Source organism: Artemia sp. Qi Xiang Cuo, chromosome 15, assembly GCF_049724085.1.
Source record: "Artemia sp. Qi Xiang Cuo chromosome 15, ASM4972408v1, whole genome shotgun sequence".
NCBI lineage: Eukaryota > Metazoa > Arthropoda > Branchiopoda > Anostraca > Artemiidae > Artemia > Artemia sp. Qi Xiang Cuo.
Window position 1 is genome coordinate 17,757,347 of NC_142808.1, and position 24,234 is coordinate 17,781,580.

Here is a 24,234-nt window from a genome sequence, read left to right on the forward strand (position 1 = left end):
ACGCCCTACCAAAGAGCGAAAGAAAACTTTTTTTCCAAGTTTTTTTTCATAACTTTGCCATTAAAAATGAAACTATTAAAACCAAGGTTCTGATAAGTGTGTAGGCTGAGGAACATTTGTAGGCACACGCCCTACCAAAAAGCGAAAGAAAAGATTTTTTCCAATTTAATTTTCAAAACTTTGTCATTAAAAGTCAAACTATTAAAAACAAGATTTTGACAAGTATGGAGGCTGAGGAACGTTTATAGGCCCACGCCCTACCAAAAAGCGAAAGAAATATTTTGAATAAGATAAACTAATGATCCTAGTTAAATTTCTCTGACAGCCTTTTACATTTTTTTTTTTTCAGTCAGCAGAGGTCTGGAAAACAGAAGCTTAATTTTATTCTGAATGTTACAAATTTAGCCTACAAGGAATTCAGTTTCCACTACCTCCAGAGGGTATAGGAGGCTGTACCCCCAATAGTAGGTCTAAATGACGTCCATCCCCAGAAAGAACTGCAGTATCGTCACCTTAAAATGTATTGGACAAAAATAAGGTTTGACAAATAAATTTTTAGGAAACGAGAATAAAGACTATTTTGCGTTTTAGGTTGTTATTAAAGGTTATTTAGGTTGTTAATAAAGGTTATTTAGGTTGTTATTATAGGTTATTTAGGTTGTTATTAAAGGTTATTTAGGTTGTTAATAAAGGTTATTTAGGTTGTTATTAAAGGTTATTTAGGTTGTTATTAAAGGTTATTTAGATTGTTAATAAAGGTTATTTAGGTTATTATTAAAGGTTATTTAGGTTGTTATTAAAGGTTATTTAGATTGTTAATAAAGGTTATTTAGGTTGTTATTAAAGGTTATTTAGGTTGTTATTAAAGGTTATTTAGGTTGTTAATAAAGGTTATTTAGGTTATTATTAAAGGTTATTTAGGTTGTTATTAAAGGTTATTTAGATTGTTAATAAAGGTTATTTAGGTTATTATTAAAGGTTATTTAGGTTGTTATTAAAGGTTATTTAGGTTGTTATTAAAGGTTATTTAGGTTTTTATTAAAAGTTGTTTAGGTTGTTATTAAATTTTGTTTTAGGTTGTTATATCACAGAAAGAAATTTATATAATGATTGAATGCAAAGGTTAAGGCAAACTATTGGAATAAAGAGTAAATAAGAATATATATCCTTAATATGATGCATTCATATGCTCATGACTAAATTGTATGCCTTCCAAAAGATCTTACCAATTAAGTTAGTCCACATGTGCAGACTAAAATAAAGAAAGGTGTATACCGCTTTAGGATTTTGCTAGGTAGTATTAGACTACCTTAGTAGTGTGAAACTGTATCATGATGAAAATAATGTTCCAATTAAATCAAAAGTTGACCTATCTTTATAGGACAGAACCACGTTATGTGGAAGCAGACACCCTTATGGGTGGGGCCCGGTGGAACGTGGGGCTATCAGTTAAAATGCTTGTCATAAAATAATCCATTTATTGGATCATGACCAAATTATTTGCCCTCAGAAAGATCTAAGTAATTGAATTCAGCCACACGCTAAAAGCTACCAGTGGATGGTTTTGAAACATGAGTTGTCCGAAAAATGGAGGAGGATTTGCTAGATGTTTTCCGGAGGAATTGTCTATAGATTCTGTTGGGTACCCATCTGAATGACCATATTTCAATATTGAAAAAGCTACCAGTGAATAAAAAAAAAGCTTAATGATTTTGGTTGGTTGTGTTAGACGGTGGCGATGTTTTTCTTCTTGGCAATAAACTTGATGTGCTACTCTAACAAGTTTGCAGTAATCTATGCCCATACTTTTATCAGGATGTGGCTTGGCCAATTGATTATGCAGGATTCCGCTAAGTGACGTTACCTGGTATTTGGTGTTCCTTGAAGATCTAATTATGTTTCTACAATTATCATCATCCATCCTTACTGTATAGGTAGCCATCCTTAGGGTTCCCTTATGATTTAGCTAAAACCTTGAGTTTTAATGAACGGGAGATGTCAGAAAATTCAACCAAACCAAAACTGGTAACTTAAAGGTGGTGCTTAAAACGAATGCCTTTTCTTTGGATTATTTGAGATGCATAAAGTGTTCTGAGCCTCACATCTTGAATAGCAAGCTAAAATCACCTAATTGCTCCTTGCTTGCTTACGTTGCTGTGTTGGCCTCAGGCAGCTTGTTGCTGTGGTGAGTTGTTAGTAGTAGTAGTACTTGCTTACGTCCTTTTGACCCAGTATTGTATGTGTGTGTAATTTTTTCCTTTTCCAGGTATTTTTGTCGGTCAGTAGTATACGATCCTACAACAAAGTTTTGTGTTTTGTCTGGGGAGGACTCCTTCACTATAATGGACAGAGACATAACAGGGTCGCCACAAGTTGGAGGAGCATACCCCTACTATGAGTTGATGTGTATGGATTCCATTGAAGGTGCCAGGTTCATCTCACCACGTGTGTTCCATTTCTATATACTTTTTCTAAGGGGAGACTCAAGATTCTAAGCATCGCAATGCACGTATTGTAAATAACCATTTTTTTACTCTCCCATTGAAATTTTTTATCCGCAAATTTGCTAATAAGGGTATTTTCCTTCTGAACCTCCAAAGGGTTGAAACATTTTTTTTTTTTTTTGTATATCCGAGCGCAAAGATTTCAGGGATGTACTAAGTGGCAGGGGCGTCATTTGGGGGAGGGGGCAAGGGAGGGCAGTTCCCCCCGCCCCCCCCTAATTTGGATAGAAAAATATTATACAGTCCATGCCCCTTAACTATCCGGATATGAACCCCTCTTGGTCCCTCTCCCAATACAAATACTGGAGATTCACCCCTGCTAAGTGGGGGACAGACTTGGCACAAGTACCACAACAGAAATTTTGAGGTTATCACGATTTTTCTATGTTTTCTCTTTAATTTGACTTTTTATTTTTTTTAAGTTATAATGATGTCTCGTTTGCACAAGTCACTTGTCTGAAAAAAAATCCCTGTAATAAAAAACAAGTTAAAATTTAATAGCTAGAATTTCCTGCATTCAATGACGCAAAGTGTTGTGTTTCAAAAGCATAAATAAAAATGGCAAGGCTTAAAATTTTCACCGGCCTCACAAATCGACACAGCATGGCTTTTAACCATAGATGCTCTCAACCTACTTTCTGCACATCAAATTTATTTATAGGTTAACTTTATTAGTTAATTTCATAAATCCTCACAACGTAAGCTGTATTTGTTTTAGGACAGAAAATTTCTATAAATAAATGAACTGAACATTTTCTTTCCAAAATGAATCATTATAACTTGGGGTGGTGTCGGGCAAGTGGCACAAGGGGGGAATTTTCTTGACTATTACAGTATTGACTTCTTGAGTATTGACAATAATTTGACAATACTCAAGTATTGACTTCTTTTTTTCCCCAATGACTATGTACGCCGCTACAAACGTATGATTTATTTTGTCTTTCATAGAATGGGAAAAGCAAAAAGTATCACAATCAGGCCATATCCAGGATTTTTCGGGGGGGGGATATTACAAAAAACACTTTAAAAAACGCATCCAAAATTTGTTTATATTCATTTTTGTTAAGTCTTTATGAGTCGGACAAACACTTCAGGGGAGAAGTTCAATCCCCTCCCCCTGAATACGACCTTGATCCGTAGATTTAACGACTAACTTGGCGAAGTTTCGGAAACGAATTCTTCCCGTTTTCAGAAAATGATTTCAGGGTTGAACGTATTTTTTAATTTCAGTAAGTAAAAACAAATCCTATTCTTGGTAGTGGCGTATATAGACCCCATGTGTTAGCGGACTATTCTACGTTGGCAGAAACCGCCACTAGTTGGGAGAAGGTTAAACGAACGTAGTTTACGTTCGAAAGTTTACGAACGTAAACTTTACGAACGTAACGAAAGTTTACGAGCGTAAACTTTCAATATACAAGTCTTTATAGTCTAAAATTGAAAATGATTTTTTTTATTCTGATCCTCCATGCTTTTGAAAAATCTGGTCATTTAGTTCTTTTCATGAGGCAAATTTTGTTTTTACGACAATTTGTTTACCAAAATAATTTAGAGAAGTAATTGAAAAAAATACATACTTTGCAAGGACCTATCCAGGATTTCGTTGGGGGAGGGGGGATTTTGGTCACCCTTTTGCTTTTGTTGCTTTAAGGTGGCCCCTTTCTTTTAAATTCAGGTTTGGTTTTTATTCTTAAGTACTGTACTTTAGAAGGGTTACTTTTTTCTTTATATATTTTTTTAGCACTGAAGGATTTTGGATTTTGTTGGAGGAGGGGGGGGACTTCACAAAATACGTCCAACTTAGGAGTGGGGGGGGGTCAAATTTTCGCCTAAATTTTTAAAAATACCACTTTTTGTATCTACATTGAAAAAAAAGCCAAATTCTCCCCTTTATATTTTGAAAAATATTTTTTTTTCATCTTTTTTTAGAAAAGTGACAAAAAAATCAGGCCCTACCTAAAAAAATAGATACTTTACAAGGACGTATCCAGGATTTTGTTGGGAGAGGGGGGACTTCACAAAATACGTCAAGAATTTTTAATATGAATTTTGGTTACTTCTTGATAAGTCGAACGAAAATTTCGGGGGGGGGGGTTCAAATGCAATATCCATCCCCCCTGTATACGGCCTTGATACCTTGCTTTAAAAAGAGATTTGGAGACACATTTATAGACCCTATTTGCGATAATTTCGTAAAAAGAGATTCGATACACATAATTGAAAACAAATCAACTGATAGGCTGCCTCCGTAGTGGTGGAATCCTGTTTTTGAATGTTCTTTTCATTTTTGTTTTGATTTTGCTTTTGCTTTTGCTTTTGTTGCTTTTGTTGCTTTTATTGCTTTTGCTTTTGTTGTTATTGTTTTGTTGCTTTTGCTTTTGTTGTTTATTGCTTTTGCTTTTGTTACCTTTTTGCTTTTGTTGCTTTAAGGTGGCCCCTTTCTCTCCTTCTTTTAAATTAAGGTTTGGTTTTTATTCTTAAGTACCTTAAAAAGGTTACTTTTTTCTTTATATTTTTTTAGCACTGAAGGCGTTTTGCTGAAGGTCTTTGCCCAAATATCTGCTTTGTTTCGTTACTCGCTGACCGAAAATTATCCTTGTTGTTCTTTTGTATTTTTGTTTCTTCACTTTTCTCGCCTGGTACGTTTCAGAACGGGCTCCGTGAACGGGTATTTCTCATTACGCACACATAGCCAATAGGTTTCTGATTTTCACAAGAGAGTATACTTTATGTTTTTTTTTTAATCTTTCGTTACTTTTAGTACATATTTTTCATTTTTTTTAAATTTAAGTAATTAGTTAATAAACATAACTTTGTTTCTAATGTTTATTCATAGGCTTTCGAACTTGGTTTTACAGTTACCTCAAACATTCTGTATCTCCCAAATTTTAACAATAACAAATTATCCCACTATTTTCCCAGAATAATTTGAATGAGTTTCTGTATCATAGAGATGTTTTTTCTCGCTTTTTACATAATTTTTCATTATTTAAGGAATTTATTTATCCTCGTTGTCCTTTTTTCTTGATGATTTCTTGATCATTTTCATGTTGACTTTGGGCACAAGAACAAGAAGATAAGTCAATTTTAATGTTTTATTTGTAGTGTTGCATATTTTAATGCTACATTCAACGTGTTTGTCAACTTTAACCATCTTGGGCAATATTCCCATTCAAAGATATTGTAATATTTGAAAATACTAAGTTCTAATATATATATTTTTAATCTCATATATGCGGTTAAAAACCATACGATTACTTTAGCATTTTTACTTTAGTAATACGATTACAAGCATCTTTTATTCATTTATTTTTAACAATATGCAATTCTACTTTGTAAAGTAACCTCAGTTTAGCGAGTCCACCCATAGTATAGCCTATCATATAGCCTATCACCAACCACTCCTATATTGTAAGGGGTTGACTACAAACCCCTTATGCGGGGCTCCCACGGCGTCAATAAAGTTAATAAAGTTTTTCTGGAAAGTGCGAACCATAAAGTTTGTCCCACTCACACAAGGATTTCACCTCATTGACTTTACAGCTATTTTTCAAGAAAGTAACTGAAATAGTCAGACAGGGAGCTAAGAAAACCATCTTTTTAAGAATTTTTTCTGTTTAATAATAAATGAAAATATGCTTTGTGTAACCCTTATTCTTTTACCAAGCAAAATATTTCAACAAGTATACACTATTATATTTGTAGACACTAATTTGTGTGTTGTATATTTAAAATTTTCGCACGTCTTCTGCTATTGGTTGAACTTCTGACAGCAATAAAGTCAACAAAGTCATGCGAAGAACACGGTTTATTAACTCCTGGGACAGCCTTATTAACTTTATTGACGCCGTGGGAGCCCCGCTTTACAAGTCAGTTCCTTGAGATGGATCACCATTCTTTTTTTACAATCTATAGTTCTAATATATAAATTAACTTGTCCCCTAAACGTATAGGATAAATCCTATAGGTCGTGTAGGCACAGTTGAATCCATTTGATGGATATGATGGGGGGGGGGGGGATTACAATGCACAGAGTAGAGAGGAATCGCCAGTGCTGTACTTTGTCTGTTTGACTGCCAACTAGCCCAAGCGTAAAGAAAGTTTGGTTTGCAGTTATATTTTTATAATTATTACCTTTCGTAATTTTGGGGGCTAAAGCCCAACTCTGGTTTTATAAAATAACGAAGACCTTAAATATGGCCATTCGAAGAAAAATCTTGACGCTCACATTCCTTAATGTGTGCTTTACACCGTCCCCCTTTCCCCCCTATTTACATTCATCGGTTTCCCTAGGCACCATAATCTACATTCATGAATATATTCACGGAGAATCTGTGGCTATTAGAATCTATGTCTTATGCAATATGTATAAACTTATTTTGGGTTTATGTGGATAGCTAACTTTACTAAGAAAAAACTCATTTCTAAATTCATAACTTCTTTTTTCTGTAGGTATTGAATTAATATATTTTTTTTGTAAATTGTAGGATCTGGAACGAAACAGTCACGCCAAGGTGAAGAAGGACCCAAGAAAAGGGATGTTCTGACAGCCTTTCAGCGATATAGAAACTCACGGCTTAACTTGGACTACCAAACAGAAATTACTGAAAGGACGCTGGCAGAATGCTTGGATGAATGTTTGCGTCAGGTAAATTCGTTATTTGTAAATGGTAAAGTGATTGCGCGCAGGGATACTGTGACAGGCTAAGGGCAGATGGGTTATAGCCCAGCCTTCATTTAAATAAATAGCAGAGGAAGCCTTGGAAAGGGCTTAAACAATTCGTGGGCTATCTTATGTCACAATGGATGCCCCCTTCCCGGCTACTGAGAAAATGGCTTCCATGGTGATATCAGACACAAAGACCTTGTTTTTTGATTTACCGAGCTTTTTCAACCGTATAAAACTAACCGTATAAAACTCAACCGTAAAAGGGTAGACAGTACGAATAATTTTCTGCATATGAAATATAATACTTTATAAAAAAAAACTAAATACTCTATAGTAAAAAAAAAAGAAAAAAGAAAGAATACAATACGCAAATATCTAAGTCATTTTCAAAGGGCTAATAGAGCTTCTTCCACACTGAGGTGAACAATTGTTCACCACAATTGAGGGGAACAATGAGGTGTCTCCTTCCTCACTGAGGGGTAAAATCGGAGCGCGTAACCCGGAAACTAGCTCATTATCTGACATTTGAAGGTCCGTTGGTTAAAAGAAAATCTGTACGCAACTTTGACGTAACGAGGCAATTCCTGAAAACAGGTGAATTCACTATACGCTGCGTTAAGACGATGTAGATCATAAAACATTGGAAATAAAAGACAATATAAAAATGCTAGTTCAATAAGAACAAAATGAAAATTGTTGGCACCAGTTGAGCTATGACTAAGCCAGGGAAGCAGGAGATTATCTCTGAGATAAATTCTTAACTTCCCCCATATTAATTAATGTCCCCGTCCTTGATATCTTTTTTTTCAATTCCATTTTAACTGTTTTACATATGCCCTCCTACTGTCTAATTATGATTGTGCTCATGTGCCCCTCCCACTATTTGTCAGTAATGGTTACGTCTACCACATGAGCAGAATAGAATTTAGGAAACAACCATTGCTGCAATAAGAAGTCAGATTTAATTGGTCAATAAGCCAAAAGGTGTAATTTATTCTGTTTGGATCTAATTGGTCACTAAGCCAAGAGGTTTAATTTATTCTGTTTGGATCTAATTGGTCACTAAGCCAAGAGGTTTAATTTATTCTGTTTAGATCTAATTGGTCACTAAGCCAAGAGGTTTAATTTATTCTGTTTAGATCTAATTGGTCACGAGGCCAAAATGTTTAATTTATTCTGTTTAGATCTAATTGGTCACTAAGCCAAGAGGTTTAATTTATTCTGTTTGGATCTAATTGGTCACTAAGCCAAGAGGTTTAATTTATTCTGTTTAGATCTAATTGGTCACTAAGCCAAGAGGTTTAATTTATTCTGTTTGGATCTAATTGGTCACTAAGCCAAGAGGTGTAATTTATTGTGTTTAGATCTAATTGGTCACTAAGTCAAGAGATTTAATTTATTCTGTTTAGACCTAATTGGTCACTAAGCCAAGAGGTTTAATTTATTCTGTTTTGATCTAATTGGTCACTAAGCCAATATGTTTAATTTATTCTGTTTAGATCTAATTGGTCACTAAGCCAAGAGGTTTAATTTATTCTGTTTTGATCTAATTGGTCACTAAGCCAAGAGGTGTAATTTATTGTGTTTAGATCTAATTGGTCACTAAGACAAGAGATTTAATTTATTCTGTTTAGACCTAATTGGTCACTAAGCCAAAAGGTTTAATTTATTCTGTTTAGATCTAATTGGTCACTAAGCCAAGAGGTTTAATTTATTCTGTTTGGATCTAATTGGTCACTAAGCCAAGAGATTTAATTTATTCTGTTTAGAACTAATTGGTCACTAAGCCAAAATGTTTAATTTATTCTGTTTAGACCTAATTGGTCACTAAGCCAAAATGTTTAATTTATTATGTTTAGATCTAATTGGTCACTAAGCCAAGAGGTGTAATTTATTCTGTTTAGATCTAATTGGTCACTAAGCCAAGAGGTTTAATTTATTCTGTTTAGTACAGCTCTCTAGTGCCTTTTTATTGTTTATTCAATGCAGTAAGAACGTTAAATAAAATAAGTGTTTCTACATCAGTTCATTTATCATTTAAAACTGCTGGTCCATAGTTCCTCCACTTTTGGGTATCCTCCTTGCGTTGTGTTTATATTTCTTCTTTTTTTTTCTCTCTTTTTATGTATGTTGTTTATGTAAAACTATTCTAAGCGGATGTCAGCATGTTAATTACAATTAAAATCGCCTTTTTAAAATTAATAAGAGTATTTTGCTAAAGACTAGTTTGATGCCGATTGGAGAGAATATGTAGAGGTCGTGAATGGATGCTTTTAAAATATTTTGTTGTACAGCATTCTATCTTTTGTCAAGTAAATGACCAGAAAACATATATCGTTGTCCGGATTTGTTGTCTACTTAATTTAAATGAAATTCACGTTTTGAGCCATGGGCTTCAATATTAGCCTGGTTATTGTTGAAAAGCTAAGTAAGTAAAAGTGTAAAAGAAAATAGTAAGTCTATGCATCCTTTTTATTACTCATGAACAAAGTAACTCCTAGGGATAAATTCCCCCGTTCTTCCAATCGCTTTTTCTCTTTTCCAATGTCTCTTTTTCTTTCTCTTCTAATATCTATTTTTTGGTCTTTTTCATAGAGTGATTCTGAAGAGACTTTGGCAGCAAATAGGCTATCACTCAAGGGGGAAATTTACCCGCCCTTCCAATCTCTTTTCATCTTTTACAATATCTCTTTTTCTCTCTCTTCCAATATCTCTTTTTGGTCTTTTTCATAGAGTGGTCCTGAAGAGACCTTGGCAATGATAGATCCATGGCTATCACTCCAAGATATAAATTCACCCGCTCTTCCAATCTCTTTTACTCTTTTCCAGTATCTCTTTTTACCTCTCTTCAAATACCTCTTTTTGGTCTTCTTCATAAAGTCATTCTGAAGAGACCTAGGCAATTATAGATCCATGACTATCAATCCAAGGGATAAATTCCCCAGCTCTTCCAATCTCTTTTTCCGTTTTCCAATGTCTCTTTTTGCCTCTCTTCCAATATCTCTTTTTGGTCTTTTCCAGAGTGATTCTGGAGAGACCTGGGCAATGGTAGTTCTGGAGGGTCAGTGTGGGATTGAGCTCACATTATTCAGCTGATATTGTTTGAGAATAGCTAAGCCAACGCTTTTTGGTAATTACTTCACATGCGTGAAAGTATCAGACGACGTTTAGTCGTAACAGTCATGATATATCAGCATTTTAAAGCATGGCATATTGCATAATATCATGGTTGCAACAGCATCTGTAACCTTGTAAGGAGCCAACCGCGGCCCATAGTGACCAAAAATTAGAAAACGCATTAAAAAAACACAAAAAACTACCAAGTCTGAAATGATTGCCACATCTAGCTGATTCTGGAATTGTATTAGTCTTAATAGTAAAATATTGTTTTGAAAATAAATTTAAGGGAATTTCCAAAAATAGTCCCTAGGCTCCTAAAAATAGATCGAAATTAAACAAAAAATGCACCATTGGAATCACCATGGCCGAAAACCATATGAAGGAAACTTACAGTCCCCTGGCTTGAACAACAAAGAAAATCACTTGCATGGGTCGCTCTGATGTGTCCTTTTTTCTTCTTTTCTTTTCTCCACAGCTAGATGGGCGCTGGAACATCATCGAGAGCTGTTTAAGACTCATTTTTAAAGAAACAATGTTTAAAATATTAATTTTGTAGAATGATAAGGAAACTGAAAACTACGTTTTTCAGCTGTAATTAACGACTTGGTTGTTATTAACGATCGGTTGTTTCAACAAAAAGTTGTTATCTGACCTTGATAAGATAGGCATAATTCTGAAACTAAAAGGACGAAATCCCAACTATTTCTGCATTTGAGAAAAGAAGATATAATGCAGTTTGAGAAAAATCAAAACCTCTAATTATCTCGTGCCATAAGAAAAATATGGGAAAGCAGACTGAACCGAGCGTGAGAGAGTGTTTCATATAAATTGAAGGCTGTTACATGATGTAATGAAAAATGTGTTACATATCTCCTTTTTATTTTTGTTAATTCTAGAAGCTGTAGGGGTGGGATAAATGTGCATTTTCGTAAATTTAGGAGGAGGGATTTTTTTTTCAATGGAAATTCTAAACACCATTTTTCAATGGAAATACCAACACAGGCATTTTTCAAAATGTAGAGAGTGGGAGGGGAGAATAATCTTAGGGAGGAGTGACAAACGTATCCCATCCAATTGACGCCACTGCACCTTTTGAATCAACACAGCCGGAGTTTACATTTTGAAGCTCCAATTTTAAGAAGCTATATAATTGGTATATTTAATTAAACAGGTACTAAAAAAGTTAGAATATTAACAAGTAATAGAGTCAAAAGTATTTTGAACATGTTGTAATTTCATGAATAGAATCGACCACTTTCTACAAAAAATCTTTACAAGACGCCTCAAAAATTAGTTCGGATATTTTTTTGCTACTTTTTTAAGGGTCGGACAAATTTTCGAGAGGGCGGATCAAACCCGTTACCCCTTCCCCTGGATACTTTCTTGCCTGTAAGCTTATATATTTATATATATATACACACACATATATATATATATATATATATATATATATATATATATATATATATATATATATATATATATATATATATATATATATATATATATATATATATATATATATATATATATATATATATAGGCCTGGATTTACCAATAGACCCACTAGGTCCGGGCCTAGGGGCGCAAAATGCCAGGGGGCGCAATAAATTATCACTGAGTGATTTTTTTCATCTTAAGAAAAGCTGGACTGTGATTTATTGTCAAAGTGTCAGGTGCACTCCGCCGCCGCGCTGCCTATTTACAAAAATAGTGATTAATAAAAAACACAGGAATTCCGTTGTCACATACAAGTTGTCAGATGTCTCCTAAGAATGCCAGCAGAGAGTTTGGTATCACCTCTCTCTTTCATTACTTTTGGCTCATCAGTTGCATTCTGTCCAGTGCTTCCATTATCCCCGAATTTTCGGGGATTTCGCAAAAAGGCTTAGGCCTAGAAGCGTCATACATATGTATGTATATACTTCATCTGTACTTGTTGTGAGACCAGATGTGAACCCTTCCCGTGGCATCTAGAAGACTCCGTATGGTTGACTCCCATTTGTCGCGATCTCTTGCCAGCTCTTCAGCAATCCGGAGCCAGCAGCTCTCCCACTTTCTACCAAACTTTCCCACCAATTTTTCAATTGACCACCTGGACGTCTGCGCCGATCTGACAGAGGAGCAGCTAGAAGCACTTGCTTGATGATGTGGTCATTGGGTCTTCTCAGAACATGGCCAAGCCAACGCAGTCTTCTCTGTTTGACGATGTACTACTACTACTACTAAAAACTCTCCGCAGCACCAATCCGCCCGAGACCAACACAGCTACGCACGCTCCTCCTCCATCCCAATCTATTCAAAACCTCCCTTTTTACATCCTCCCAGGAAGTTTCCATTTCCTTTAAATCTTTCTTTATGACGTCCTCCCACCCCAGAAAGGACGACCTGCTGTCCGTTTAGTCCTAGACGGTTGGCCGAAAAGGACAATCTTCGGCAATCTGTCATTTTTCATCCGCACAACGCGCCCTAGCCACCTCAACCTTTCTTTCATTATAGCCCTAGAAAGCGGTATTGAACCACATTTTTCGTACAGCCTATTTTTTGAAATACGGTCAGTCAGCCCGGTACCCAGAACAATCCGTAAGCAATTTCTCTGGAGAACATCTATCAAATATGCATCCACTTTTCGGAGCGCCCATGCTTCAGAGCCATATTTGACCACTGTCATCGCTGTAGCTTCTAATATTCTAATCTTGGTTTGCAGACTTATCTTCCTGTTCTTCCAAACTTTTTTTAACTGTGAAAAAACACCTGAGCTTCGGCTATTCTACTTTTAACATCTGCACTGCTCCTACTATATAGTGTGTATGTGCACTCTTATACTACTGGAATAAACATTATGAGTCTTTGAAAATATACTGTAGTTAACACTATAAGAAAAAAAGGATCGTCATATTTTTGTAAACAAAGCAGAAATACTATTTTGTCCTTTCAGACGAGTTACCGCTGCAAAAGTGCAATGTATAGTGAAAGATTCCGTATTTGCCGTCTCTCACGTTTTGACCAGAAAGATGGAAGATTGTCATTTGATCAAGATTATGACTATTATGAAAGTTTAACAGGTAGTGTTTTTTTCTTTTCACCCCCTTGAAAGTTGTTTAGAAGTTAAACTGATTAGGCCCCTCCTGAATATATGAATAGCCTACCTTATATATGCCACTGACTCCTTAGAAATAATTTCTTGCATTATAGCGAATTTTTGATTGTGTACATGTAATCATTATATATATATATATATATATATATATATATATATATATATATATATATATATATATATATATATATATATATATATATATATATATATATATATATATATATATATATATATATATATATATATATATATATATATATATATATATATATATAAATTGGACGACGAAAAAAACAACCTTAAATTATCCATGTTCTATGCTTTCTGATGCTTTGATAATCGAAGAAGAATTGTTTGATTATTCTTTTTTCTCCTTTTTTACATCCTAGTGAGCTTTTCAGAAGCCAAATTGATTACGTCTCCTTTTTATTTTTATATTTCTGTGTCAAAGCGCCTGATCAACCACTAACTTTTTCACTCAATTCCCAAAAGTAAGGATTAGCATCCAGGGGCGTCGTTTGGGGGTGGTAAGGGGGGCATTTTCCCCTCCTCCCAATAATGTGGAGAAAAAAATATTATACATCCCATGACCTCTGACTATCCAGATATGGACCCCTCTTGCCCCCCGCCCCCCACTAAAAATGCTGGAGAATCTCCCCTGTTAGCATCAAAACTGCAAAAAATATACTTCAAACCTGAATTCTGGGTTTGTTTATTAGCAGCCAATTTGAGTAGACCCGTATTTATATTTCTTGAGTATGTTGCTGAAACACAAGTGAATAAACAAAGACCAGAACTTGGATTTGTTTTATCCACCACATGATTAACGAGTTGATATGTCTTTTTTGAAGTCTTCTTTCATTGACCTGACAAAATTATGCGTGGTTTTGTTACCATACTTTGTTACTCTTTAACGTCAGTGCCGAAAAATTAACAAAGAAAGAAAAAACTCAATGAAAAAACGACAAACGAGACAGTGGCCAGTAGAGAAAAAGATGGAAAACCAAAACAATGCGGATATTTTGCCTGTATCAAACTAGGCGTCTTCAGCACAACAGAAACACAAGAAGAACAAGATAAATAACCAAATTAAAACTAAAAACGAATAAAACCACCACCAATAAAATGCAATTGGTGCAACTTATCCACGTAGGGAAAAGAAGTCTCGTTTGTCATTTTCCATTGAGTTTTTTTCTCTCTTTGTTAATTTTTTGTCATGACTGGCCAGTTTGGTCTTTATTTAGTGATCTTTATTTAGTGATATTTTTATTTAGTGATATTTTTATTTAGTGATGTTTATTTAGTGACGATTTTTGTCATTTGAAAAACGAATTTTAATTTCGTATAAAAGAATGGTTAGCTCATTAAAACCATGTAATATTACATGGGTAAATAAAAATATATGGAAGTTTCGGGGTAAGGAGGGGGGGGGCTGCTTCGTTAAAATAAAGAACAAAGTACATTATTAACAAAAACACTGTGACATAAAAGTGTAAAAATTGAGGTAAGGGGGTTGTGACCCCCTCCTGCCCTTTGTGTCTTCCATTTAAGGACTCAAGGGGTTTACCGATATAAATTTGTTGCATAAAAAATTGGCTCATCCAGTATTCAGTGGAGTTAGACTCCAAATAGTTTTGAAAAACTCACTTAGTTATAGTTGCGTCTGAAACATCAAAGACGAGTTATCCTGCTAAGTAGATAAATAACCTTAGAAAAAAGAAACCCCCGAACCAGGGCCGTTGAGTCGGACAAACATTTCGGGGTGGGGGGGGGTCGAACCCCCTCCCCCGGATAGTCGAACCCCCTCCCCGGATACCGCCTTTCCTATTACCCAGGAATTAAGTAACCCTAATAACCCTAACCAAGGTAGCCCTAGAATCAAGAAACAAACTATTACTGTTTTAAGGAAACAATGAAAAATCTAAATGCTTAATGTTCGTGCCAGACTGTAGCCCGTCACTGGATAAAAAAAAAAAAAAAAAAAAAAAAAAAAAAAAAAACACTACGGCTAATAAAATTCGGCCTTGTACAACATGCAAGTCATATTTTTGTGACTGACCACTTACAGTCAAGATTGATTCACAGGTGTGACTAAAGTCTGACTTGGATATAACGCTGAGTAGGAGTCTCAGTGTGCTAGGAATTTCCACGGGCTCATTCACAATGGGAGCTAGTTAATCAATTCCTAAACATTTTTTATTTTATACAGCAAAGAGTTGATAATCAAGGTCTCTGACTGGCTAGCCGAAACTGTATTTCATAAAAATTTAAATGAGTTTAACTTTGGTGCTGGCTATAGCTATCTTGGAAATTTAACTAGATCTTATTTAGCTAATTTGGTTTGTCTATTTAAACTAAATCTGAAATTATTTTGAAGGGATTAGATAATTTTGATTTAATGAGATGTTTATAAATATTTTTGTCTATTTTTAATATTTTTTACAGTTTTTTATTTTTATATTATTTTTTGTTTACTTTTGAACGACTTTTAAGTGCTTTTCCATATAGTTAGATAGTTTTAAATTGCAGTAACTTTAAGCAATTTCGTGACTAAATTAGATAATTTTAATGATTTAAATCGGGATTCCATTTGAAGTTGCTTGATATGTATACCTTAGAAACAGATTGAAGGTATTTAGTTTGACATATTTTTTTTTCATATTTCGCTTGGTTTATTTTATTTTATTTACATATAAAAATTGTTTTAAGAAATTGTTAGATTTTATATGGTTTTATGGTTTGGTTGTATTGTTCTGTTTGGTTTATGGTTTCAGACCGGAATTTTTATTCCTTATGATAATTTGAAAAATCACTTTGTTATTTTTTTTTAATTTTATTTATTATTATTTTTTCCATTTTCTGTTGTCATTGTTGTCGCAGCATGCCCTCGGAAGCTTATTTTTGGTTTGCTTCTGATTTTTTTTTTATGATAAACCGTTATCCTAAATAAATGGTTCTATCATTTGGTAAAATCTTGGTATAGGTTTAATCTAAGTGTCTAATATCACTGTCAAAAAGGCGTTAAAGTACAAAGGGCATCAAAATTAAAATATTTTTACCTGTTAGACCCATCTCAGGTCCAATCATACCTGAAAACTATGATTTTCTTCGATTTTTCTTTTGGCTGTTTCAAAATTATAAAGCTTCTACGAGAGTACCATTTTGCACCAGTGTTGTCACGTTAAACCTTAAAAATAGACACCAGAATCAAATCTAATTAATTAAACTTGACAACGCTTTTCGTCCATAAAAATTCAAACATTAACAATCTATTCCTTCCTAAAGACACGTATTTTTATAGGAAAGCTGTAACTTCTTAAGACTTTATTCTTTTGGTTGTTTTAAAATTGTTAGGTTTTTAAGGCACTGTGACATTTTTGTGAGTGTTGCTACACTGACAAACTGACAACAAGACAATATTTTGATTCCCAAAGATAACTAGACCTTTAAAGGAAAGCAACTCCTTCTAAAGTTGTTTGATGCTTTTACCCTTATTTGCTGATTTTTCCTCCATATTTCTTTTTTTTTCCTTTTTTTTTTGTGCCCGCAACTATCAAAAATGGCACAACTTTCAATGAGGGGTCTTTTGTTTATCTAAAATTGAATTTTCTATTTTCGTCATAATTATAGACCTATATGGTTGCGTAATTTCTCTCTGAACCAGTTCAACCAATCATATTTTATTTTTGTTGTTCTTGGTACTTGAAGTGAGTCGCACTAGTATTTGAACGTTAGTTTATCAATTGCTTATCTGTGTAACTCATCTTAAGTATAACAAATTTCGCCCTCAGAGTTCAATCCACTTGTTCCTGTTCTTAACAAAACTGATGATAGAAGCTTGACTACACCTAAAGAATTCATTGGTACTTCTCATCCATCAAGTCCTGGTATAGCTTTTAGTAAAACTTGAGGAAATGGTGCATGTTCTATCTGAAAGAAACTATGAACTTATGGGATAACTTTTTTGCACCGTTTTCTTTGTCAATTTCTTTGTCAATGTTGTCTTTCTAAGCTTAAAAGTGTACATCTAGAACATCTAAGAGCTGGACACATGTAGAATTTTTTTTCCAGAGTTTTAATAGCGCGCAAAAGTTAACTTGGTCGAGAGGACTATCTTGACAAAGCAAGTATTGAAAGTTTAAGCTTATTGAGGTGAATCCTCAGCATTTAATAAGCCAGCGTAAAAACGTTCAGAAAATTAACGTTAATTTAGAAAGAAATTTCGGTTCAAAAGCTAGTATAAAGTACGTCAGAATTGAATGAATTCCACTGTCTTCAGTTTGAAAACACTACGTTAGTTTAGCCTAAGTAAAAATTGTTGTTAGGCCTGTTTGAATTGATGCTAATGTCTCGGTTGTAAGCAACCAAAGTAGACGGGGAAATACCATCGAGATGTTAAAAATACATATTAGTAATGGAATGATTATCTAGAATTGGAATAATTACGGAATGTTAGGGGGATCGGAATCATGGGAACTTTCTAGATACTTTAAACGCTCCCTCTATAGAAGCGTTATTAGAAGCTATATTAGAAGCGGGGTAGAATATCCATCTGGGCTTAAAGCTTAAAAGCGTAAAACAGTAGTTGAACACAAAAAAATTAATTTTTAAAACATTAAAGATGGAAGCTTGAAACAGAATTTGAACACGAAAAGGAGGGATCCTTTTTAAACGCAAAAAATGGAATCTTGGAACAACAGCTGAAAATAAAAAGATGGGATTTTTTTAAACACAAAAGATGGAAGCTTGAAACAGCAGTTAAACACAAAAAGATGGAATTTTTTTAAGTACAAAAGATGGAAACTTGGAACAGAATTTGAACGCAAAAAGGAGGGATCTTTTTTAAACACAAAAAATGGAATCTTGGAACAACAGCTGAACATAAGAAGATGGGATTTTTGTAAACACAAAAGATGGAAGCTTGGAACAGCAGTTAAACACAAAAAGATGGGATTTTTTTAAGTACAAAAGATGGAAACTTGGAACAGAATTTGAACGCAAAAAGGAGTGATCTTTTTTAAACACAAAAAATGGAATATTGGAACAACAGTTGAACATAAAAAGATGGGATTTTTTTAAGCGCAAAAGATGGAAGCGTGGAACAGCAGTTAAACACAAAAAGATGGGATTTTTATAAGCACAAAAGATGGAAACTTGGAACAGAATTTGAACACAAAAAGATGGGATTTTTTTAAACACCAAAAATGGAAGCTTGGAACAGCAGTTAAACACAAAAAGATGGGATTTTTTAAACACAAAAAATGGAATCTTGGAACAACAGCTGAACATAAGAAGATGGGATTTTTGTAAACACAAAAGATGGAAGCTTGGAACAGCAGTTAAACACAAAAAGATGGGATTTTTTTAAGTACAAAAGATGGAAACTTGGAACAGAATTTTAACGCAAAAAGGAGGGATCTTTTTTAAACACAAAAAATGGAATATTGGAACAACAGTTGAACAAAAAAAGATGGGATTTTTTTAAGCGCAAAAGATGGAAGCGTGGAACAGCAGTTAAACACAAAAAGATGGGATTTTTATAAGCACAAAAGATGGAAACTTGGAACAGAATTTGAACACAAAAAGATGGGATTTTTTTAAACACCAAAAATGGAAGCTTGGAACAGCAGTTAAACACAAAAAGATGGGATTTTTTTTTAAGAACAAAAGATGGAAGCTCGGAACAGAACCAAAAAGTAGGAATTTAAAAAAAATAAGATGGAATAAAAGATGGAAGCTTTAAACAGGAGTTGTACTATCGATGTGATGAATCTGAGGAAGATAATAATTGTAGTGAATAATACTTTGGGAACAAATCAGTGTTGATATAGGTTTTTGGAACCTAGGTCCTGCTATTTTAATTTCCCGGTTATGTAGTGTAAGCTGACATCAAAATCAAGAAAAGACACAGATCAGTCATAAGCGTTATTACAAACAGGTTTTGACTATTTTGAGGCTAGGAGAATTTTGAGCCTTATTTGAATTTTTGGAGAGCCAAAGGCAATTATTCTTGTGATAGCATAAATGCGCGGGTCTTATCCGAAAATAAGCCAGTGTTCAAAATTTGAAGTATACCGGGATAGGATATCGACTTTGAAAGAAAGAATGGTTTAAAAAATAAAATTTATATTCTTTTATATGCTTTTTTTTGCAATAGATCCTGCTTACGACGGAAGTGTGAATAATACTATAGATACAAGTGAAAAGATTGTGGTACCAGAGCTCGAGTATCGTCCACTGTCGACCACAAGAACTGTGACGCTGCCACAAATAATTCCTGGGGTATATAAACCCGCAGGAGTTCCTTCGATATTACCCATTGGAAATCAAGGTTTTGATGTAGAATAGTTCAAAAGTAGAAATTAGTTCGTAAAGTAGAAATGCAATGGTATTGGTTTGAGCAGTAGAATGCATTGGAAAGAAGTTACTAGAAATTAAATATATTAGAACTTTGATGTGCATTATATTGATATATAATGAAGCTTCATAATATATCAATTTATAATACAAAATGTATCAATATATCATTAATATATTGAAACTTCCATTTACTTTGTCTGCAATTTATTGCACAGCTTCTTTCGCTACCAGGAAAATGAGGCCTTGAATTTCCTGAGTACTTCACTTATTTCTTTGTCTTTCTTCTTTTTAATATGACATTGGATTATCTTCGTGCTTTTCTCTGTAGTTTTTGCTTTGTTATGGAAGGATTTACTTAGCAAGCATGATTTTTACTCTGCTTTTGGTAAATAGTGACTGCACAATTGTTGTTAGTATTGCACAGTAGTCTTGTATTATCAGTAACTCAACATGGTTTGGACGTGTTCAATGCGACGTTCAGTCACTTCCCACCACACAAGCAAAAATTTTACGAAAAAAAGCATTCATCTGGGATTGAACCTGAAACTGACTGTATTTAAGGCAGACGTTGTAATGACTGCGTCAGAAAACTTTGTATAAAGGATTTTTGTAAACTATTTCTGGAAAAAACTTTATTTTATCATAGGCGATTCAAATAAAATAATAATGGAATTTTTCTCTCCAAAATAAGGAAATATGATGACAACATAGACTAATATTTCATCAAATTTGAGTAGACTTGCTTCACTAATACTATTAAGAACCTTTTGATATGTTCTAATATCTTAATTATATCGAATTGCAAACAGGAAAACGAACTTCACCAATTTTTACATTAGGCTAAATACTACCATGATAGTACTGGGACGTGCGAAAAGTAATAATTCGTGGCTAATAATTCGTTAACTGTTTCAAATTAACAAAAGTTAAAACAAATAATAATTTGTAATAATGATAAAATAATAATTTAAATTTGAATAAAATTAATAATAAAAGTTATTAACTACATAAAATGATCAAAGCTACATTGAAAACCAATGGTCGCTGGGCAAGTTTAGGAGGGTGATCACCTCTTTCCTCAACAAACGGGAATAACTATAAAAAAAATACACAACTAATTATGGTAATGCTGAATAAGAAAAATAAATATAATTAAAAGAAAGACTAGGCTTTAGATATGGGAGTAGAAAATAGCTTAATAATTGGACAGGCAGAAAAATTTATCTTTATTAAGTTTGTCTGTAGATCTAAAGACGGTTTTTCATGGAATGACTTTTAAGAACCGATCACTGCCAGGTTTACTTTCTTAATTTGGCTCGACATTCTCTAAGTTAGTTCTTCTCTTGTTCTGCAGCTTTAAGAAACATTGCAAGCTGTACTTGTATTTCTGTTTTTCTATAGTTCTATAATATTCTCTTTTCTATAATATGCGTCTTTCTATCTTGTCTATATTTCCTATAATCTTCTTTTCTTTAGAAAATTATAAGATACATGTAAATTCTTAGAAAAGATGAGGGGGGGGGGAGCTTTATTCTGGAGCTTTAAGAAGCATAGAAAGCTGATTTGTTTATAATTGTCTATGTTCTCTTTCTATTTTCTTTAATTTCTAGAAAAGACACATGTTTTTTTCTCTTTGTCTGGGGCTTTAAAACGCATCGCAAGCTGAATTATTGTAATCTTAAATTTTCTAAAATATAGATCTTTTTTTCCTCTTTCTATTTCCAATAATTTTCTTTAAAAATTGTGAAATAACATGCATTTTAGAAAAGAGGGTGTGTGGGGCCAGGTTACATTTTGATGTTCTTGAGCTTTAAGATGGGTGGCTGCTTAGTTTTTTCTTTTGTTCTGGAGCTTTGAGATATCTCAAATGCTGGATTTTTGAATCATTCTGTTTCCTCTAATCGTAGCAAGGTATATTTTATAATATAAAATTTTTATTCCACTTCTACGTTTTTCAATGAAAGTTGGATATGTGACCTTGGTGTATACACACTTTCAAGGTAGGAATAGACGCTATTTCCACTGCTTTCTTTCCCTAAACTATGTTGTCTGTCATAGTTAACTCGTTTCCACTTCATGAAGAAAGCACAAGTGCGGCACTTCTCGTCTTTCCCTTTAGAAAGTCATATTCGAGGAAGGCTAATATGTTAAAAGACTGGGATTAGAAGGTCGGCGCTTTTTGCAGAAGTCTCACGAATGAGGTTCTCCTATTTCAAAAGTAAGAGAAATGTAGTAAGGTGTTTGGTTAGCTGATGAGAGAGAAAAACTTAAATTCGTCTCCAAGATCAGCAACCAACGAACAAATGCGCTGATGTGCAAAATCATCATCACTGTGTATAAAGATAATCTTAAGAATCTAAATAAAAGTATTGGTTTTCTTCATTTTTTCTGTTTATTTTCCCTTTATTGTTTTATTCACTTTAATTCTCTCTGATCCTGCTTTGGCTCTTCATGCGGCAAAAAACAAAAAATTTAAAAAATTGCTTTTGTCAACATATTTGTTTTTGAACTAGCTTGTATATATATATATATATATATATATATATATATATATATATATATATATATATATATATATATATATATATATATATATATATATATATATATATATATATATATATATATATATATATATATATATATATATATATATATATATATATATTTATATATATATATATATATATTTATATATATATATATATATATATATATATATATATATATATATATATATATATATATATATATATATATATATATATATATATATATATATATATATATATATATATATATATATATATATTTATATATATATATATATATATATATATATATATATATATATATATATATATATATATATATATATATATATATATATATATATATATATATATGTATATATATATATATATATATATATATATATATATATATATATATATATATATATATATATATATATATATATATATATATATATATATATATATATATATATATATATATATATATATATATATATATATATATATATATATATATATATATACTAATATATATATACCCAAAAAAGCAAAAAAGTTACAACTAAAGTCTCGGTCTAGTTTCAGAAAATAATGGTTGGTTCCAAAAAATGCTTGGACTTTTGAAATTCAAATTCTAAACAGTTTAAACTCAATTAAGCTTGCTTCTATTTTCTAGTTCTGCCGTATAACGCTGCACCGTCGGCTCTGCTAATCGTTTCAATTCGTGTTCTAGAAATATATAGTAGTAATAATATAATAATTTTAATTTCGGTAAAAGCCATGGCAAGGTAATGGCAATAAAAGTGAAAAATTACATTGTAATTAATTAGCATTGCATTACACAAGTTACAAAAATCTATTTCTGTACTCCGTTGCTGTCCCGGGAAATCATTCCATTCTTTCAATACCACTGATCACTCACCCAACTCGCCACTGATCACTCACCCAACACTGATCACTGATCACTCACACTGATCACTGATCACTCACTCAACTTGCCAGTCATCTTTCATCTAATATATACTCTCCATACACTTTCTTTCGCAACTCACTCAATTCCTCACACTCACACATCATATGACCTAGGCTCTCCTCATATCTCCACACATAGAGCAGAAGTAAGGACCACTCTGCTCTTGCCTCCTCTGTAAACATTTCATATAAAAAGGTCAAAGATTCGTACCTGGTTATTTTCTAGTTTTCTTTAAAAGGTAATATTTCAATTAACATGATTAATTAGGGTGGGTTTCTTTTATTTCTTAGGGCAGAACCCGTATGATGATCAATACCCTGGAGGAACTGGTTCTTCATCCAACCCGTTTCCTCCCTTTGGAAATGGTAAACCATTTCAGTCAAGCGTTTGTGGCGACAAAGATGATGGGTACAGACAGGTCAGTATTTCCTCACTGATTCAATTCTTTTCATTTCGTCGAGTCAACTTTATTTTCATTTCATTTCTTATTTTTATGATAAATATCCCTCGCGCCTGCTCATTGCATGCTCATGCATGGTCACTCCTACTCATAATCCTGGAATTCATTTCTTGTGGAAATTTTTGATTAATTAGTAGTTTGAATTAATTAGAACTAATTAAGCAGTTGTAAGGGTCCTAAGATTATTTTATTAGTTTATTAGGTTCTATGTTGAATATTTTAGCTATTTATTTAGTTCATAGACAGTCGAGAAAAATGGGCAATTCATTTTACATATTGTTAGACAAGTCTGTATTCTATTCGAAATGTTGAAAATACAATGTGATTAAAGTCCGAGGAAAAAGGGGAAAAAAAGTCGTTGATGAAAAACTGTTTTGAATCTTATTTTCTGAATCATGATAAGCAATTCTAGCCATCAACCACCTTTCAGGTGAGAAAAAAATATAAGTTTTAAGAAGATTATTTTCCTTATTAAGAACACATGCGAGATAGCACATAAAGAGAGGTT

General features: G+C 33.1%; 1 protein-coding gene across 5 annotated transcripts in view; it reads left to right on the top strand.

The window, feature by feature from the left end:
* Positions 1–24,234, top strand: part of nompA (no mechanoreceptor potential A) — a 227,769-nt gene that overhangs the window by 112,422 nt on the left and 91,113 nt on the right. For 3 of the 5 annotated variants that reach the window (XM_089100865.1, XM_089100866.1, XM_089100869.1), the window contains 5 exons: positions 2,267–2,445; positions 6,992–7,152; positions 13,232–13,358; positions 19,554–19,727; positions 23,557–23,684. In XM_089100865.1, coding sequence (XP_088956991.1) covers positions 2,267–2,445; positions 6,992–7,152; positions 13,232–13,358; positions 19,554–19,727; positions 23,557–23,684 — 769 coding nt within the window. The remainder of the gene's footprint in view (positions 1–2,266; positions 2,446–6,991; positions 7,153–13,231; positions 13,359–19,553; positions 19,728–23,556; positions 23,685–24,234) is intronic. The other 2 variants (XM_089100867.1, XM_089100868.1) reach the window with 2 other exon arrangements.